Genomic DNA, 19,274 nt, shown 5'->3' with positions numbered 1-19,274 from the left:
AGGCATGCCTGCCTGGAAGACTGGGGGAGGCTCCCAGATCCGCTCAGCCCAGGTGCCAAGGGTGGGCCGAGCCTGGCACTCGAACCCAAGCAAATAAGAAGAGGAAACCAAGGTACCAGTGATGCGGGAGGTGGAGGGAGAGGAGGAGTCTGAGCTGGGAGGGGCCCCAGGCACCCATTTCAGTTCACCTGGGGTCTGAGCCTGGGTAGAGGAGGGGCCTGTCAGTGAGGGCGCTCACCCACACTCATTGAGAAAGTCACCCAACAGATTCAGGCTTTGGATTCAGGCCAGGCTCTGGGGCCAGGCAGGCAGCACCTCCAATGCACAGCTATAACACTGTCTGCCTCCCAGTGCCCAGTGCCCATGCCTGCGTGGCCCTGTGGCCCGTGTGCCCTGTGGGCCTATGATGTGCCAGGCTGGGGTCAGGACCCACTCTCACCAGCGCCACCTGCTCCTGCAGTTCCTCCATGTGCTCCAGCACAGCGTTCTTGGTCTCTGTGTCCTCCAGCAGCGCCCCCACATCAAAAACATTGTCCAGGTACGCCTGGATCTGCACCTGCAGCTTGTCACTCTCGGTGAGCCGAAGTCTCTGTCCCCCAGATGGAAGAAGTGGGGTGAGGCCTGGTGTGTGTGTGGGGGAGTCTTTCCAAATCCCCCCCCACCACCACTGCCATCCAGAGGAAGGGGCCTGAGCCCTAGCCTACTTTTTCTTTATTTTTTAAGATATAATTCACATGTCATAAAATCCATTTTAAAGTGTACAATTCAGTCATTCTTAGTATAGCCACAAGGTTGTGCAACCATCACCATTATCTAATTCCAGAACATTGTCATCAGCCCAAAAAGAAACCCCATAGGCGTCAGCAGTCACTTGCCATTCTCTCCTCCCCCAGTCCCTGGCAACCACTAATCTACTTTCCATCTTTAAGGATTTACCCATTCTGGACATTTCATATAAAGCAATCATAGATAGCTGGGCGAGGTGGCTCATGCCTGTAATCCCAGCACTGTGGGAGGCTGAGGCAGACGGATCACCTAAGGTCAGGAGTTCAAGACCAACCTGGCCAACATGCAAAATACAAAAATACAAAAATACAAAATTTAACTGGGTGTGGTGGTGGTGGTGGGCGCCTATAATCCCAGCTACTGGGGAGGCTGGAAAATCACTTGAACCCGGGAGGTGGAGGTTGCAGTGAGCCAAGATCGTGCCACTGCACTCCAGCCTGGGCAACAGAGCAAGACTCCGTCTCAAAAAAAAAGCAATCATAGAGTGCATGACCTTTTGTGTCTGGCTTCTTTCACTTAGCATGTTTTCAAGGCTCACCCATGTTGTAGCATGTGTCAATACTTCATTTCTTCTTGTGGCTGAATAATATTCCATTGTACGGATAGACCCCCCCGCCAGCCTGCCCTCTACCTTTTGTTAATCCTGGCTTTCAAAAATCCAACCCCGAAAGCCCTGCTCCTCCAGGAAACCTCCCAAAGGAAGCAGAGAAGGAGCTGCAGCTTCTCTGCTCAGGCTGGGCCAGGAAGCACCAAGCAGCTCTGCCCACCCTCCCCAGGGCAGGGAACTCCTCCATGTCCTGGGCCCATCCAGGATGAGCCAACTCCTGCTTCTGCACTGTATCTCTGGGTTCCCCGTTATATGCTGGAGTCAGAGCACCTGTCTGAGGCTGGTGCTCCCAGAGCCAGACTCTGGGCCACCTTGACCTGTTCTGGTGCCTGCAAAAACAGTTCCATAGACTGGGGGCCTGGTATGTGCCAGGCACTGGTCTATGCATTTAGAGTCAAGATTATCTTCTATGATTCTCCTATTTGACACATGGCAAAACTGACACTCAGAGAGAGGAAGAGGCCTATCCAAGGTCACATGGCAGGAAATGGCAGAGACGGGACTTAAACCCAGGTCTGCCTGACCCCAGCACTCATGCTGCTAACCACTCAGCCGTACTCTGCCGTGGGCAGGCAGTTCAGTCTGGGGGGCAGTACAGGGCTTACCTCCAAGTACAGGTCCAGGCCCAAGTGGGTGAACTCATATTGCAGGAAGACACGGAAGTTCATGTTCTCCACCGAATGTACCACAATGTTGATGAACTGCATGCAGGCTACCTGGGAGCCAGGGACATGGGCAGATCTATGATCCTCTAGGTGGGGTTGCTCAATGCCTTCCACCTCCACTTACCCCAAGCCTCCCTCCTTCTCCACAGTTCCCACTCCGCTAACTCCCAGCCTTGGCCTGCCCAACATTTCACCTCCATGTTCCCTCAATCCAGCCCCATGCCAACATCCACCCTTCCCCTACTGACCACTCAATCCTTACGCTTTGCGGGGGCAGAGCCCATTGCCCAGCACCCAGGACCCTAGCTCCTCCCTGCACCCAAGAGGGCCTGGCCCAGGCCTCGGGCTGCTGGGCTCCTGAGCTCACCATGAAGTCGATGTTGCTGTCTTCATTCCGGAAATATTCCATCAGCTTTTCAAAGCGGTGCTGCTCTCCACACACCTGGGTAAGGGGAATGGCTCTGAGGCCCAGTGACACACGTCCTAAGCTACCTTCTGGCTGCCACACCTGTGCTTCAACAGGCTCGTCTCCAGTTATTTCTAAGTTGAGCCACGTCACTCTTCTGCTCAAAACCTCCACTCCCTCTCAATCTCCCACTCCCCCTCACTTTTTCCACTCCGGCCACACTGGCATCCTGGCACATTCCCACCCCAGGGCCTTTGCACTTGCTGTTCCAACTCCCTGGAGTGCCCTCACTCCCACACCAAGTCCCTTGCTTCCTTCACAGCTTTGCTGAAATCTCACTTGCTCAGTGAGGCCTTCCCTGACCACCCTGCAACCAATTCCCCCTCCCTCTGCAACATTGCTGGCTTTTTTCTCACAGCATTTATCATTTCCTAACATACTATGTAATTTGCTCGTTTATTATATCATTTCTGTCTTTCCCTATACGGTTTCCTTTGTTCACTGATGTGCCCAAGTGCCCTGTTCCTGACACATAGTAGGCACTCAATAAATATTCATTAAAGGAATGAATGAATGAAGATATCTTGTCTTATGCATCTTATGCATCCCCACACATCTACTTCTTGCAAGCCTGTTAGCCAGAGTCCGCAACTCCTGGAGGTATGAACCAAGGCTAGTTTGGATCTGGCAAGGCTGAGTCAGAGGTTCAGCAGGTCCCTGTAGTTGTCCCTACCCCCACCCAGGTGGTGCCCTTACCTGACCCTGCACCTTCCATTCAGAACTTCCCCATCCCAGATTGTTGAGCCAGTGATGTGGCTCAACTTCAACTTTTGGGCATTCCCCAAATGCCCACCCAATGTCCCCAGCTGCCTCCAGCAAAGGCCACAACTGCCAACAACAAGACTCCAAGCATCACCATAGGGGGAAATGCATGTTTGGGTGAGGGACTCCGGTACCTCCTTGAAGTTGTCAAAGGCTGCAAGGATGATGTCATGTCCTCCCCGCACCAAGCACACAGCCGCCAGCAGCTCCAGCACCAAAGCCTTGGTTCTGGAGAGAGAAGGGGCAGGTTGTCCCTTGAGAACAGGCAGGACCTGCAGCAAGGGTGGGCACAGGCCTGGCTAGGAGGAGCATAGTGGGTGCGGAATGAGCCTCTGAGACCTGGAGGACAGAGTAAGCAAGGGGCTAAGTAGGAGAAGACTGTAGATATGGAGAAAGGTTTGGGGCCTGGACCTCACCTGGGGTTCTTGTTGTTGAGGCTCAGAGCAATCTCATTGACACAGGCTGGGTGGTTCATGACAAGGCTGAAGCCAGACTGGGGAGAGAGGAGAGGTCAGTGTCTCCAGGAAGGGCCCCACAGGACTTCAGGCACCCCAGCAGAGTCAGTGCCACGCCACATGGATCTTTAACTGCCCTCGAGTTTAGGAAGTTCTTCATATCCAACCGCAACTTCTTCTGTGGCCGCCAAAACCTGGCCTTGTTTCTCTCTCTTTTTTTTTTTCAAGATGGAATTTCCCTCTGTCACCCAGGCTGGAGTGCAGTGGCGCCATCTCAGCTCACTGCAGCCTCTGCCTCCCGGGTTCAAGTGATTCTCCTGACTCAGCTTCCCATGTAGCTGGGATTACAGGCACCTGCCACCACACGCAACTAATTTTTTTTTGTATTTTTTCAGTAGAGACGGGGTTTCGCCATATTGGCCAGGCTGGTCTCAAACTCCTGACCTCAGGTGATCTGCCCACCTTGGCCTCCCAAAGTGCTGGGATTACAGATATGAGCCACCACGCCTGGCCTCTCTTTATTTATTTTTTATTTTTTTATTTTCATAGAGATGGGGTTTCGGTATGTTGCCCAGGCTGATCTAGAATTCCTGGGTTCAAGCAATCCTCCCGCTTTGGCCTCCCAGAGTGCTGGGATTATAGGCATGAGCCACTGCACCTGGCCTCTTTTTAAAAACCTTTGTGTTTCCAAAAGCCAGCATCAGGCACCTCGGAAACCGTGAAGCTGGCTTAAAGGCGGGCTAAGTAAAGGAGGACCCAGCTTCACCCATCAGCCCTCCAAATGAATCGACCCGAGGCTGTTCTCCCCTGGCCTTCTGGCCAGCCCTTCTTGGTAGGTGAGCCCACTCCCTATGTGAGGCTCCTTCCTGTCCCAGCCATGGGCAGGGGTACTCAGAGAACCTGACAGAGGCAGCAAAAACATGGGCTTACCCTCAAGACTCACCAGCCTTAAAAGCCCGAGCCAACAGCCCAGAAGCGCAAGTTCCCCAGCACAGCACAGGGTAAAGGGACAGTGGATCCCAGAGCCTCGTCAGCTTGTGTAGCCCCCGGTGAGGACAGGCTGGGCTCCCTAGTCCCCAGTCCCACGCCCCCCGGCTGACCTGGTAGTTCATGATGGCTCGTAGGCACATAATACAGACGTGGACGTCGTCCTTCTGGCTGACGATGCGGGAATTCCGCAGGGTCTTCCTGCTGTGGGCTGGGGTCAGCCTGGGCGGGGTGTGGAGGAGGCAGCAGGAGTCAGAGTGAGCCCCAGCTTCCTGTTTCCCCACCATTCAGATGGCCTCTGGGGTAAGAGGAGGCACATCTGGAACCTGACGGCACCACATCCCGTCTACCCAACCAAAGAGGCTGGCTGAGGGCAGGCAGGCTTCCTCAGTCCTTAGACCTGGGGTCTGGCATGCTTGGAGGAGGGGTTCAGGGAAGCAAAGACACTTCCCAGGGACTTGGTAGGGCGACGGTCTATAGAAGGAAGACACATGGGAAGGATCACCACAAGGTGGCGCTCATGGCCACTTGGGCTCATCTTCCAATGTGAGAGGCGGATCTGAATTCACACTGCCAGGGTTCAGGAGCATCCCAGCTCACCATTTACTGGACGAGTCACTTAATCTCCCTGTCCCTCACTTTCCTCACTTCTAGAATAGGAATGCTAATAATAGTAGCTTCCTGTCAGGGTTGTTGGGACTATGGAATAGGCTTAGAACAGTGCCTGGCACATAGTAAGTGCTATATGACTGTATTCCCTTATTCTTCGCCAACAAATGTGTGATGTTTTCATTGTTGCAGAACTGCCGACCGGGACTTCCACATGTCAGTCTCCCTGACGATTCTATCACATTCCCAGTAATACCGGGAGGCCCCGCCTTCATCCCCTCCTGCCACATCACCCTTTCTTGTCATTGTGCTAATATGCCAGAGTTTTTGTTCATGCTGTTCCTTCTGCCTGGAATAGTCTTCTCTGTTCCCATGGCTGCCTGTAAAGCCTGTATCTGTCTGTAAGACATAGTTCCAGTGTCGCCTTTTCTGGGAAGCCTTCCTGATGCCCCAAGTGGTGGCCACCTCCCTCCTCAGAGCTCCCAGGCACACTTCCATGACAGCCTGTCACACTAAATTGTCCCCCACTTAGACTGTGGGCCCCTGAGGGCAGGGTAACCTGTCTCCTGGGCACCTGCCATACACCTAATACATACTAAGTGTTAAAAAAAGTTTGTTGAATGCATAATTGCATGAATGGACAAATAACATATTGTGAAAGTCTGAGGCTTAATATGCAATCAATCCTCTAGACCCAAAGTAGGAAGCTAGGGATCCACAAGATGCCCTAGGGTCAATCTACTGCCTGCTTCCTGCCTCCCAGCAAGATGCCCGTGTTAGGATGGAGGAACTCAGCCACAGCACTGAACCCAGGGACATCAGTTGAATACCTCGTCCTAACCCACCAACACCCTGGGAGGGAGTCAGCCAGGCATGCACCTGCCCCTAGATGGCTACGTACCGGGGAGAAGGGGGACACCTGGAGGCCGCATGGGAGAAAACAGGGGATTAGATGCATACAAGAGGGGTCCCACCAACCCAGAAACTCCCTTCTTATCCCAGACCCATCCAGACTCCAACTTCTAGGTGCCCACCCCGATGGCTTCTTTTTTCTTTTCTTTCTTTCTTTTTTTTTTTTTTTTGAGACAGGGTCTCACTCTGTCACCCAGGCTGGAGTGCAGTGGTGCGATCTCGGCTCACTGCATCCTCCATCCCCCAGACTCCAGCGATTCTCCCACCTCAGCTTCCTGAGCAGCTAGGATTACAGGCATGCGCCACCACACCCAGCTAATTTTTGTATTTTAGTAGAGATGGGGTTTCACCATGTTAGGCAGGCTGGTCTCAAACTCCTGTCCTCAAATGATCTGCCCACCTCAGTCTCCCAAAGTGCTGGGATTACAGGCGTGAGCCACAGCACCCAGCCCCACCCCTGATGGCTTCTTAACATACTGGTGTCCCAAACTCTGTATGAGCCCCTTACTCGGACCCCTAATGCGTGGCTACCCCTCTCGCCAACCCCAAGGGCCCGGGGTGGGCTGGCTAGATGCAGCAGTGTGGGGGCTGAATTCTCTGTTCTCCCACGACCCCACCTTGTGGCCCACATACTTGATGGTCAGGTGGCGGCTTTTGGGCACAGAGGAGGGCGGACCCTTGCTGAGGTCTTCCACAGACTGCTCCAGGGGCTTGTTTTTCTCTGAGTTGGAAGCCCCGTTGTCTGTGCTCTCCATGTCATACCTGGGGACAGGATGCAATGGGGCTGGAGGCCAACACTGCAGGGGTCACTTAAGAGGGGGCAGAGGAAACGCAAGGAGAGACAGACCTGCAGGTGAGACTAAGGAGCAGGAGGAGGAGGCTGTGTTCTTGGCACTGTGCTGAACATAGTGGTGGAAGAGAGGCCACCCCTCCCTCTCGGGGGCAGGCCTTCTGGAAGGAGCATCGCTCAAGGCCAAATGGAGGGTTCCAGGGTAGGCTTGGGCTGCCCAGCTTGAAACTGGCCAGGGGAGTGGGTGAGATGCAGAGAGATGGGGATCAAAGCTCTGAGGAGCGGCATGAGGGCTGGGAGCAGGGGGCTTACGTGACGGAGCACTGGGCAAAGGCCAGGTACTCGAGGAGCACATCCAGGCCACGGTTCTCTTCATTGAGGAACTCCTGCACCCACCTGTGGGCACATGGCTCCCTGAGCTCCAGCCAGAAAGGAGGTCCTGCCCCAGATGGGCACAGAATAGGGACAGCAAGGACCCCTGGGGTGCCCTTTCAACCCCCAAAGACCCAATGATACCAAGGGATTCTGGGAGACTCAGGTGGGTCCCACAGCCCAGCCATGCCTCAAGGTGCCAGTCAGAACATGGGCAGGAAGGGGAGGGGAAGCTGTCCTGGACACCTCCAGGAGGTGGTCCACAAGCACAGCCTTGTGCAGAGGGCAGGGGGAGTAGGAAGGGGAAGCTCCAGGAGCTGCCTGGAAGCGGAGCCTTCCTAGGCCCAGAGAGGAAGATCTGAGCCCTCACTCACCCAATGTGGTTTGTCCTCAGGGAGGTCTCCAGCTCCCGTAGCACCTGCGTGGACTCCTGAACTCGCCTCTTAAACTGGGGACCGAGAACAGGGAAGGCTGGTGGGTGGAGCCCGGCCTCCCACAGGCCCACCAAGTCCTGAGGCAGCAGGCAGCAGCGCCCACCCTCCTCCAACTGGCACAAGTGGCCTTTCATGCTCAGCCTCCCCCACCACCTCCACACACCTGCCCAGCAGAATAAGAACTCACAGGCTACATGTGCTCCCCCATACATAGACAAGCAGGGTGCACACACCCCCGATACATGGGCACACAAGGTATACACATGCACACACACACACAAAGAGGCAGGGTGTGCACGCACACACACACACAGCACATGAACATCCATATACATGCACTCTAAATACAGACATAGGATATCCACACATCCATACATGGACACACACACACACACACATTCTCTCTCTCTCCTAGATATGGACTCAAGGGTACACACACACACATCCATAAGTGGACAAAGTACACACATAGTATACACACACACCTATGTATGGACATATGGGCTGCACATGTGTATACACACAGTGTAAGTACACAGAATGTGTCCATGTAAGCACACACAGGATGTACAGAGGAATATCTAAAGTGCACACCCAGGGCACTCTCAGTCCCCTATAAATACACAGACACACAAAAACACACACACACACACTCATACATGCACCCACACACGCACATAGAAAAGTCTGTACACACAGTTACTCCAGCTGCCCAGAGCTTGGAAAATGTGGGGGAAAGGGACAGAGAAAAGAGGGGAGACATGTACCCCCAGGTTGGACATCCAATCAGCTGCTACCTTTCGGCTGACCCCACCAGTATCCACATAGCTCTTCAGCTTCTGGATGTAGGCTGCAGGGGGATTCTTGACTTGAAACCGCTCCTGGGGAGATGGAATGGGGTGTACAGAAAACCAGCCAGAACTACCCCAGGGCAAATGACCAGTTCTCGTCCCAGTGTCCCATTCTCAGCTCTGATCTGAGGTCCCAGGCTTTCTTAAGACGCCTCTGAAATACCAAAGGTATAAACCCAAACAGTCCACCAAGCCACTTTCTTTTCTTTTATCTTTCTCTTTTCTTTCTCTTATCTTTCTCTTTTCTTTTATCTTTCTCTTTTCTTGTCTCTTTTCTCTTTTATTTTATCTTTCTCTTTTATCTCTTCTCTTTTCAGTGGCCCAGGCTGGAGTGCTGCGGCACGAACATAGTTCACTGCAGCCTCCTACTCCCAGGCTCAAGCGATCCTCCTACCTCAGCCTCCCAGGTAGCTGGGACTGCAGGTGTGCACCACCATGCCCAGCTACCATCGGGCCACTTTAAAGACCCCTGGTCTAGGCCTAGCCTGCCCTTCCCGTATGGGCTCCCAGGCCACAGCCCTGACATAGCTTTGGGGTGGACTATGCAGGGGTCAGTCCTGCCGTAGGCCCCGCCCTGGGAAGGAACTCAGTCTAGCCGGCAGGTGGTGCCCTCCCTGAACCAGAGCTGGGATACGGCGGGGAAGGACAGCTGGAGGTGCCTTGTGAAGGGGACCCAGCACCTGGGTAGGACTCGGACCCGGCCGCCCTGCACGTCTGTGTTGGCAGGAACCTGCGTGCTCCTCTCCTGTGCTCAGCGATGCAATTCCTAACTCCCCCACCCCACCACAGGCTCCCGCGGCCACTCACACAAAGAGGCAGGGACTACGGCAAAGACCCCTCCCCAGAGGGGCCCCCACCCTTCCAACCCAAATCCCTCAGATTCGCCAAGCCACCCCTCAGACTTTCACTTCTTCCAGCCCTTTGAGCCCCCAACCTCTGAGATGTCAGGCCGAGCTGCTCCGAAGGGACCCCTAACAGAGACTCCAGGGGCAGCTCTCCACCCTCTTCCCACTTCCCAGCCCTTACCCCTGGACTGCTGCCCAGCCGGCTCAGGTCATCTGCTTCATTAACAGGAGGCGAAGGCCCAGCCTTGGCTCCCAGGGGAGGCTCTCAGCTCCCAACTCCCCACCCCCAGCCTCTGCAGCCTCCCTCCTTCACAGAATCCCTGCAGCAGCCGAGCCCCACCCAGCCCAGCGCTGGGAGAGGGTCAGCCCATGGCCGACCGCAGCCCTTAAAGCTGGAGGGGTGGGGGCAGCTGAGTGACCCACGAGTCCAGGCACCTGGACGGAGCACCAAAGCAGGGGTCCAAAGTGGCTGGCCTTGGGGAGTTGCTGGTCAGCTGCAGCTTCTCTGGACCCAAGGCAAAAGGGCAGGAATTCCCGCCCCTTCCTCCTCCCTCCCATGGGGTCAGGTGAAGATGTCCAACCCCAGGGTCGCCCTCTCCCTTCCCCAGTCCAGAGAGGTTTCTCAGGAAGCTCAGCAGGAGGACAGTGATAGTGATGAGGCCCCAGCTGCCCCGGCCTGAACCAGCTCTGCCAGCTCCTCCAAAGCTGACCCAGCCCTGCTAGTGACTCATAAGGTCTTTTGGGGAGTTCAAGAGAAAGGGATTTGGGAGTCCTGCAGACCCCAGCACCCTCCCCAGGTGCTACATTGGCCACTGAGCAGAGTCTTGGCCCTATGGGCGATATGGCGGTGCCCCTCTCCCCATAGCCCCAGCCTGGTCAGGGTGGGGTGCTGACAGTGGGAGGGAAGGGGTGGCTGGGCAGTGCTGGCACCTACCTGATCACAGATGAGCTCCCACTTCTTCTCGTTGTCATACTGGCTCAGCAGCTGGACCTTGTCCGGGGGCAAGTTCATGCAGTTCTGGGGAGAGGGAGGACAAAGACCCCTGAGCTGGGGCCCCAACAAGGGGAGAGGGGAGAATGGGCATTTGGGGGAAACCCACTTGGCTCCCTAGGAGGTGCATCACCCCCATGAATCCTCTGACCCTAGGAGATACGTAGTGTTATCCAATGAGAAGGCTGAGGCCAAGAGAGACAGAGCACCTTTCCCGGGGCACACCAGCTAGAAGGGACAGCAGGATTTGAATTCGAGTCTGCCTGCGCTGTGTCACCCCCCACACCGCCTCCCTGGCCTGCCTGGTGTGCAGGCAGGTGCGTGGGTTGTCAGCCTACCTCTCCGGAGACCTGAGACACTTCTGGGCCCCAGTTTTCCTGTTGGGGCATCATCTCTTCCCCCATTCTGGTGGGAAGCTAACAGGGGAGCCATCACCACCAGTCAAGCCAAAGTGTGGCCAGTGGCCAGTGTCCCACCTCCACGTGCCACTAGATCCCACGTGCACACAGACCAGGCCCAGGGCACCAGTGCCTCACGAACTCCAGGAAACCTCTTGCAAGGAGGGTGGACAGCAGCCTTCTCCTCATCCCTCTCCAGCCCCCTCCCACTTGGAGGAGAAGGCTGAGAAAGGAGGGAGAGGACTGAGGGAGCTGAGGGCGGCCATGTCAGCAGGCAGGGAGTTCCAGATCACAGCTGCAGGGGCGGGGAGATTTGCGGGGAAGGTCACTGGGCCACAGCACTGGGGAGAAGAGCCAGTGCCCTGGGTCTGAGGTGCGGGCCGCCCAGCTGGGACTCCCCCAGGAGCTGAGAAAGGTCAACAGAACTCTGCCTGGGTCCTCCTCCCCTGGCCACAGACGACAAGGGTACGGTGCCCCTGCCACCACGGAGCAGGTTAGGGCCAGCCCAGGGCTGCAGAATCAACCAGGTGTCAATAGCACCAGGGGCTTTCTGGACCCCCAGACTTGGCTTGTCTCCCTGACAGACCCAAAAGATGAGGCCAGTTCCCTTCAATTTAGTAAACCCCAGGTTATTGAGAGCCTTCTATATGTCTGGCCCAAAAAGACAGTTCCTGCCCTCAAGGAGCTCTGAGTTGAGTAAGAGTCTCCATCGGGGATGTGGGAGAGCCTGAGGGGCTCACCAGCCATGGTGGTTCACGCTCCACACCCTCAGTCATGTGGCTCTGAGGAGAGGCCACAGCTGGAGCAGTCAGAGGGCCACACCCACCTGAGGCTCCCCAGCCAGCTTCCTCTCCAGGGTGCTGGGCCTAGTTCTGGGGCTCCAGCCAGACCTTACCCCCAAAATCACTGCCTCAGGTCAGGCCCAGACAACAGGAAGCTGGGTGCGCTCAGCCTCCATTGCCTAAGCTTTCCGGCCAGACCCTGCTGGAGAGGTGAAACTGCCCCTCTGCCAGGCCCCCGCCCCCAGCGGCTGAAGGGGGTGGAATACGTCATCCCTCTCCCCCATTGCGAAAGTGAGCCTGCATTGAGGAAACCACTGCTGTCTCATCAGCCGCCCTCCCCCAGCCCTCCAAGGGCCAGGACAGCTCCTGCTACCACAGGGGCAGGGGGTGGGGGGGACCGCCCAGGAGTACAAAGGAGGCGAGGTCATTCTCTGTCTCTCTGTCTCTGTCCATCTGTCTGGCTCTCTCTCTGATGCATCTTGCTGATGATCTCTCAGTCAACCCCACCCAACAGGAACAAAGCGTGGGGCAGGGCTGAGGTGGGAGCAAGGTGGAGGAAAGGGACAAAGAAGGGAGACAGGGCCAGCAGTGCCAGGGAAACTGGAGATGGTGGCCAGGGAGTGAGAGGATGGCTGAGCCCAGCACAGAGCCACAGAGGGAACAGCTGCTTCCCGACATGAATCCTCCCAGGCCCTCACCCACCCAGGGACCTTTATGGTTCTGGAATGGCCCCAGCGGCATTTCTAGAGGCAGTAACTAGTCATGATGACATCCCCAACAGTCAGGTAGCCAGCTCCGCCAGAATGCTCACTGTGCAAGGCACTGCTCCGAGCCCTGCGTGCCGACGACTGCCTTCCACCCTCACTGCCGTCACTGGCACCGTTAACATTCCCACCTCACAGGTGCAGGCACAGATCAGTTTAGTGACCTGCCCAAGGTTACGAAGCCAGTAAGAGGAGAGCTGGGCTGGCTTTGAGCCTGGAGCTGACTCTGAGCCATCACCCAGGTCCACTCCCCCAGGACAGCCCCCTGGTTGTTACTGCCAAGGGGAGGCCTCTGCTGGGGCCTGGAGCACCTGTCTGAACAGTGGTGGAGGGCAGAGTGCCCATGCCCCTTCCCCACCTGGGCCTTCTCAGGCCCCCAGGCCCACATGCCAGCCTGCCAGACAGGCTAAATTTAGGCTCAGAAATCAGAAATAGCTCTGACAGCGCCGAACACTAATTAGCAGCTGCTCCTCAGCTGTGGCTGTGCCCACCGAGGAGGCAGGCACTCCAGGGAGTAGGAGAGGGGCCATCAGATGCCACTCACTCGGGGTGGAGTGAGGCCACCCTGAAAACAGGAACAGACCCCCAGACCAGGGCCTTCAGCGAGGCAGCAGCACCATGGGATGGGGGGCTGGGGGACACACAGAGAGTTGGCTGACAGTGCTCAAGTAGGATGGGAGGGGCTGGCAGTCCAGGTTGGGGGGATACTTGCCTCCTGAGTGGGGCAGGGAGGGACAGCTATGAGCTGCCACATGGAGGACCTGGAGCTGGCTTCAAAAGACCCAGGCTCTGGGCCCAACTAACCCTACAGCTTCTTTGCCCCCTTAGACCTCAGCTTCCTCCTCCATAAAATGGGCGCACTCCCTCACCAGAGCCTCACAGTCACAGAGCTCCTGGAACACTCAGTGAGAAGTTGAGTTTGGATTTAACAAAGCTCTTCAGTGGCCTAACACTATGAAGAAGCACTTCACAGAGGCAGGAGCGGTGGAGGGGCAGGGGTCCATGGAAGACCCTAGGGTAGGGGATGGTAGGGTGAGCAGAAGTTTGTGAAAACATCCAGAAACACAGACTTGTCTCCAAGGCTTTGGCCAAACTTTAACTAGCCTTCAGCCTACTTTCCCTGCTGCCTTTAGTGCTTTGGGTCAGATGTGGAAAGAGACAGGATTCATCTTTTAGGGTGTGGCCGAGAAAAGGAACTGATTCCCCACAGCTTTCTATTAGAATGTGTGGGGACCATTCTCCTCCTTCCCTGCCCGGGGTGTGAGAGGGGACTCCCAGCATCTGCTCACCTAAGACCAGCCCCCAAAAGACACTGCTAAGAGCCCTTCCCCCACATCCCCCACACCAGTGCTGACTTCTGAGACAGTGTCCCAGGAGGCCGAAGGGGCTGCGTCCACATCTGGACACAGCCACACCCTAGGGTTTCACTTTCAGTTTGAGCGGAGCCTACGTCTCAGTCCACCTGCCCATCTCTCCCTATGGCCTAGCCCTTCAAGCCCCAGGGTACCCCTGAACTTGCACATCAATCCCAGTCTCAGGCCAGCCCCACAGGCGTTCCTCAGCCCGATGGACCCAGAAGCTGAGCCTGTCTCCCAGCCCCCACTCCCCCATCCATCTCCCTGCCACCTGCCCACCTCTATATGGTCTCAACCTTAGTTATAGTGCTCTCGGCACATCTCCAAACACAATCAATTTTACCCACTCTTTTAAACTTTGGCATATAGATTTTCTGGAGCTCTTATAAGCAATTCCAGGCTTACAGGAGACCTATGAGGAGACCCAGCCCTAGGATCAGGTGCTGAGGACCCAAAGAGCTAACAGCTTCTCCCATCAGAGTTCAAGGGTCCCCACAGCTGGGACAAGGGCAAGCAGGGTGGAAGCCACTACCTACATCATCCAGGTTGGTAAGAGGAAAACAACACCAACAATAGTAACAATAACAAATACTCCCCAGACACTTTTTTTCAACTCAGAATTAATCTCTCAATCCCCAAACATTCGGTGCTGGGTGCCGTTCTAAGCGCTTTACATCAAAACTCATTTAAACCTCAACAAGCCTACAAAATACTGTTATAATCCCTATTTCACAAATGGGAAACTGAGGCTCAAGGAGGTTAAGGTGCTTGCCCAGGGTGGCCTCGGTGACAAGCTAGCAAGGAAGACCCGGCTTCCTCCAAAGAAGGAGCACCTGGGGAATGGGAAATGTGGGTCCTGGCCCCCAGGGGTCTTCTGCAGACAGCCTGGCCCAGATCCCCCATCTGAGGAACCAGGAACAGCCAGCCCCACTTCCTGCCACCCAGTGCCCCACGCTTCCTGTTGTTGCCCACACCGAGCTCTTACTCACTGGGGAACCCCCCCCCCCTCAGCACACCCTCTCTCAAGGGGAAGTGGAGGCCTCCCCTCCCCCTCCCATGTGCACACTGCTACCGTTAGCACCACCGCTGCCCCACCCTCCAGGAGAGGTGGGCCCTCCCTCCAGCGGTTTCCGGCCACCAGGCAGTTTTTGGTCTGGGCCCCACTGCTAGTGACCTGCATAACGGTGGGGAGGTTGCCTGGCCCTCACTAGCTAAGGATCTGGGGCTCCTGGGGAGTGCACAGTAACCTTGGGTGCTCTTGGTAGTGGAGGTGGAGGGAGGGGAGAGGCAGGGTCTGGGCTCCCTCCGCTAAATGGGCCCTGAGATGGAGAGGACCAGATCAGCTCCAGCTTTATCCCCTTCCTCACAGTGGAGGGGGGTTACTGAGCATCTGCTCTGTGACAGGCACTGTGTGAAGTCCTCTATTTCACCCTCTCGACAATCCTAGGAGGCCAGCAGATGCCATTATTATTCTCTTTTTACAGGTGAGGGAAACTACAGCTCAGAGAAGTTAAGTAACGTGTCCAGGGCCATGCAGGCAGTGACAAAAATGAATCTCAACCCCCAAACATCATGACCCCAAAGCTCAGGAAACGTCCCTGCCTTTCCCATAAGTAACCCCTGTCCCTTCAAAGGCCACCCAAGCCACCTTCCAGGGCTCCATGTTCCCAGGAAAATGGCAGAGGTAGCCCCGAGAGCACCTGCTCCTGCCCGTCTCACCCGGCTCTCTGCCAATCAGCCCCAGATGTCACTGTGAATCATGCCCACCACATCCGTGGCTTTCCAGGGTTAGTGTGTGCCAGCCCTGCCTGCTGGGAATGTCACCCCTCTCCTCTGCCCAGCCCAACATCAGACCACATGGCCGCATCCCCCCTGAGATCCTCTGTCTTGCAAATGGGAGGCATAAGGCCTGAGTGACCCCATGGCTCCATGTCCCCACACTTCATCTGCCCTGTCCCAGAGGTGGGAGTGGCCAGGGGGCAGTGCCTCAGTTGCAGTCCCTCCTGCTCTTTACTGCCAGCCCCAGAAGGGAAGGGCCCCAGCTGCAAGCAGGACTCCAGGCCCACACCCAACATGGGGCCATGCTGACCTCCCCACGCAGCCTGGCCAGGCACCCAGGCCCCTGGGCACAAGCTAAGAGCACCCATCAGGCAAATTCCTCTCCACTGCTACTGGATGCCAGCATGGCTCTTGGCCTCACGTACACCACCCCTGACACTTTCCCTTGATTCCTCTGCCCCAAGGTTATGGGATTCTCCCTGCCTGGCAGATCAGGGGTGTCCCAGGCCCAGGGGTAAGCGTGGCTCTTCTGGCAGGCCTGGAAAGGTCGCCTTGTCATCCCAGTCCCTGACCCTGCGTGCCTCCCAGGGGAAGGCATGAAAGGGCTGGAAGACACCCAGCCTTGGGCATGGGCGTAGGAGAGGCGAGAGCTTGGCGCCCTGCCGGCTGGTGTTCCCACCATCGCAGCAGGCCCGTGGGGCTGGGCAGCCGTCGCTCCTCTGCTGTTGCTAAGGCAGCAGCCAGAAACCCTGGCTCAGCCTGCTCTTTCTCTCCACCCCCATTTTAAGCAGGGGGCACCCCTTTCTTTCACAGCTTTTTTGGAAAGGTAGCCCCCCACCACCCACCCTTGCATGGGAGAAGGGCTCCCTGCACCTCCTGTCTGGCTGTAAGTGGGGACACCCCTCACCCACAAGAGAGGTCCCACAGCCAGGAGAGGAAGGAGAGTTTGGGGTATCAAGATCCCATGCCCCACCAGGGACAAAAGGGGAAGGAAGAGGGTCCCTGGGGCCGCTGGACTACATCCCTGAGGGCAGGACTGTGCTTCTCCTATTGAGACTGGGGACCACTGATGGCAGTGGGCCCCTGTCCTCAGCAATCTAAGGTTCTTTTCCTCTTAGACACTGACCGAGGACAGGACTCAGCTATGGCCATGGTGGTTCGGGTGGGGGTTCAGATAGCGACCAACTCTGCGATACCCACTGCCAGACCTGAGGGTTGAACCAACTATTTAGCCCTGGGCAGCCTCAGGCAGAGGTCAAGGTTGTCACCCTGGGGCAAGCCTCATGCCCCTGCTGGTGGGGAATGAGAGGAACCAGGGTCTTAGCCAAGTGTCCTTAGATTGGGTTTAACCTGCCCACAACAGGATATAAGACAGGCTGAGCCACCCCGAGAAGAAGGTATAAACACACTGGGGTTCCTGGGCACCCAGTAGGGGGTAAGCCCTGGTGGGTGCTGCTACCCTAAATTTCTGCTAGTCACCTCCACTTTCTCCACCAGCACACCCTCTCTGACCCACCTGTGGGTGTCCCCCCTCCACATCCTGGTACTCAGGGACTCCCAGTGGCATTTACTGTCAGACTCAGCCAATCAGTTACAGCCACAAATCCAAGCAGGGCAGACAAGTCCTACACTCACATCAGAACCTCACCATTTGACTTGTGGATTTTCCCCTGGTCTGAATTATTCACAGGGCTCCTCCCCATCAGCGTGCTAAACAGAAGATCGGGGTCAGGACCTCACCCCAAGAGCCCACACCCGTGACCATAGACACACACTTGGGGGAAAGACAGACCCATGTCCCTCCAACCAGGCTGGCAGGGGTCCAAGGACCCACCACCAACGCAGGCTCTCCAGATGGCCCCCAGAGACTGTGTCTCCTCATTCTCCCCCCTCCCCCATCTGCTCAGCTCAGCTCAGCTTTGTGAAGTCCTATGCTTGGGCAGCGGGGAGCAGGGCAGGTGGAGAGATGGAGAAGTCAGGGGCCAGCCTTGTGTGAGGCGTCCCTCAGTGTCCCTGCCCTCCTCTAATCAAGCAAGGTGTCTTCACAAGGATGGATCCCTCGCCACCCCAAACCTCCTCCAAACTCTCCCCAGCCTTCTCTTGGGAGAGGACAGAAGCCAACATTTTCAGGAACTGTTAGGAGGCGACCCTTTGGGGCCATGCTGAGGATCTGGCACATATGGCCTAATGACTGGCCAGGCGAGCGGAAATGATGTCAAGGAGATGGAGGGCCACCAACTGAGCCAGCACCCTCTGCGGCCTGTGTCTCCGTTGAGCCCCCACCCTCAGACCTGTAGGGACTGGGAAATGCATCTGGGAGAAGGCACAGCCTCATTTGCCTGTCACCCAGCGTCCAGCAAGGGAAGGCTGACAGCAGGCAGGCCACCAGGCAATTAGTTAGAGGAGGGAGCCAAGGCTAGGGCGTCGGGGGTGGAGGGAGTGAGAGTGAGCAGCTCTTCCTCTCCCTACTTCTGCCTTATGCAGGGTCTTGGGGACCCCTGAGTCTGCTCTGGAGCCCCTACCCCACTGAACATGTTGACTGTTTCCAGGCTGGGCCTGAGCTGATGGTTCCCTCCCAGAGACCTATTCCCCAGCGCCCCCCCTCCAATTCCCCAGGTAGGCACAGTGGGGGGTGGTTCCAGATTTTGCTCCACCCCTAGCCTGGGCGACCCACCCGTCCTGACCCCACCCTCCCTCATCTTACTCCCTTCAGTGGCTTGGAAAGGATGCCCCAAGATAAAGACCCACAGGCACCCTGGCTCTGACATATGGCGGGGTAGAAACACAGATACCTCCCGGCCATGATCCGACAATCCGATTCCCCGCAGCCCAGGCGCCCAACAAATCAGGACCCAACACCTCCAGCAGGTCTCCCGCTCCCGGGAGGTTGTAACCCTTTCATCTTTGACTCCAGACACAGAAAGGCAGATGCCCCAGACCCGCGCTCGGTGGCTGGGCCTGCGTGCAGTGGGGAAGGGGGCGACCCGGGACCCCTGTGCGTGCCTGCTCCCAACTTCTTCACAGGACATACTTGTTTAGACCTTTAGACCCAGCTGGGGTGGAGGTGTTTTAGGGAGGGAGACCGGGCGATTACTGAAGAAAGTTTTGGGGGGAGAGTGCTAAGTCACTCTGAAAAAAAGGCCACTGTCGCTCCCACCTCCTGGAGGGGGCAGCTGCCGGACCGGGGATCTCCAAGCGGCACCTGAGTCCCCGGGGGCGGGGACGCGCGCCCAGCCCCTGCCGCGCCCCTGCCGCCCCCCGCCCGCGCCCGACCCGCCTCCGGGTCGCACTCACCAGGGCGCGGTTGAACCTCTCCTCCAGTTCTCCGGCCGCGGGCATCGGCTGCTTGGGAGGCGCGGGCTGCTTGGGGGGCGGCGCGGCGGGGCCCGCGGGCTGCTCCGCGCTGCCGGCCGCGTTGCCCATCGTGGTCCCCACCCAGCCGGCCAGGCGCCTCCAGCCTCGGAAATCCAGCTTTCCGGGGGACGGGGACTAGGCTCCCGGCCCAGGCGGGGGCGAGGGGGCAGCGGCTGGCGGCTGCGGCGGGGGTCTCGGCGGCGGGGGGCGCTCGGCTCAGCAGCGCGCAGGGGCCGGGGCGCGGCGTCCCATCGGGGCGGCCCCGTCAGTGGGACCCGGCGGCGAGCTGCAGGGTTGGGGGAGGAAGTCA

The 19,274-nt window shown here is 57.1% G+C and overlaps 1 protein-coding gene across 4 annotated transcripts in view; it reads right to left on the bottom strand.

Annotated features, from left to right (window-relative positions):
* Positions 1-19,274, bottom strand: part of LOC100442726 (formin-like protein 1) — a 25,349-nt gene extending 6,075 nt beyond the window's left edge. For 2 of the 4 annotated variants that reach the window (XM_024234793.3, XM_024234792.3), the window contains exons 1-12: positions 18,905-19,274; positions 10,476-10,559; positions 8,613-8,726; positions 7,786-7,859; positions 7,352-7,435; positions 6,883-7,011; positions 4,842-4,950; positions 3,703-3,779; positions 3,421-3,514; positions 2,426-2,500; positions 1,999-2,109; positions 440-589 (exon numbers count right to left, since the gene is read on the bottom strand). In XM_024234793.3, the coding sequence (XP_024090561.1) occupies positions 440-589; positions 1,999-2,109; positions 2,426-2,500; positions 3,421-3,514; positions 3,703-3,779; positions 4,842-4,950; positions 6,883-7,011; positions 7,352-7,435; positions 7,786-7,859; positions 8,613-8,726; positions 10,476-10,559; positions 18,905-19,033 (1,230 nt within the window). In that variant the 5' untranslated portion in view covers positions 19,034-19,274. The remainder of the gene's footprint in view (positions 1-439; positions 590-1,998; positions 2,110-2,425; positions 2,501-3,420; positions 3,515-3,702; positions 3,780-4,841; positions 4,951-6,882; positions 7,012-7,351; positions 7,436-7,785; positions 7,860-8,612; positions 8,727-10,475; positions 10,560-18,904) is intronic. The other 2 variants (XM_054537140.2, XM_054537139.2) reach the window with 1 other exon arrangement.

This window comes from Pongo abelii, chromosome 19 (genome assembly GCF_028885655.2).
Source record: "Pongo abelii isolate AG06213 chromosome 19, NHGRI_mPonAbe1-v2.0_pri, whole genome shotgun sequence".
Classification (NCBI taxonomy): domain Eukaryota; kingdom Metazoa; phylum Chordata; class Mammalia; order Primates; family Hominidae; genus Pongo; species Pongo abelii.
The sequence above is the reverse complement of the archived record's forward strand: the minus strand, read 5'-3'. Positions and strand labels throughout refer to the sequence as shown.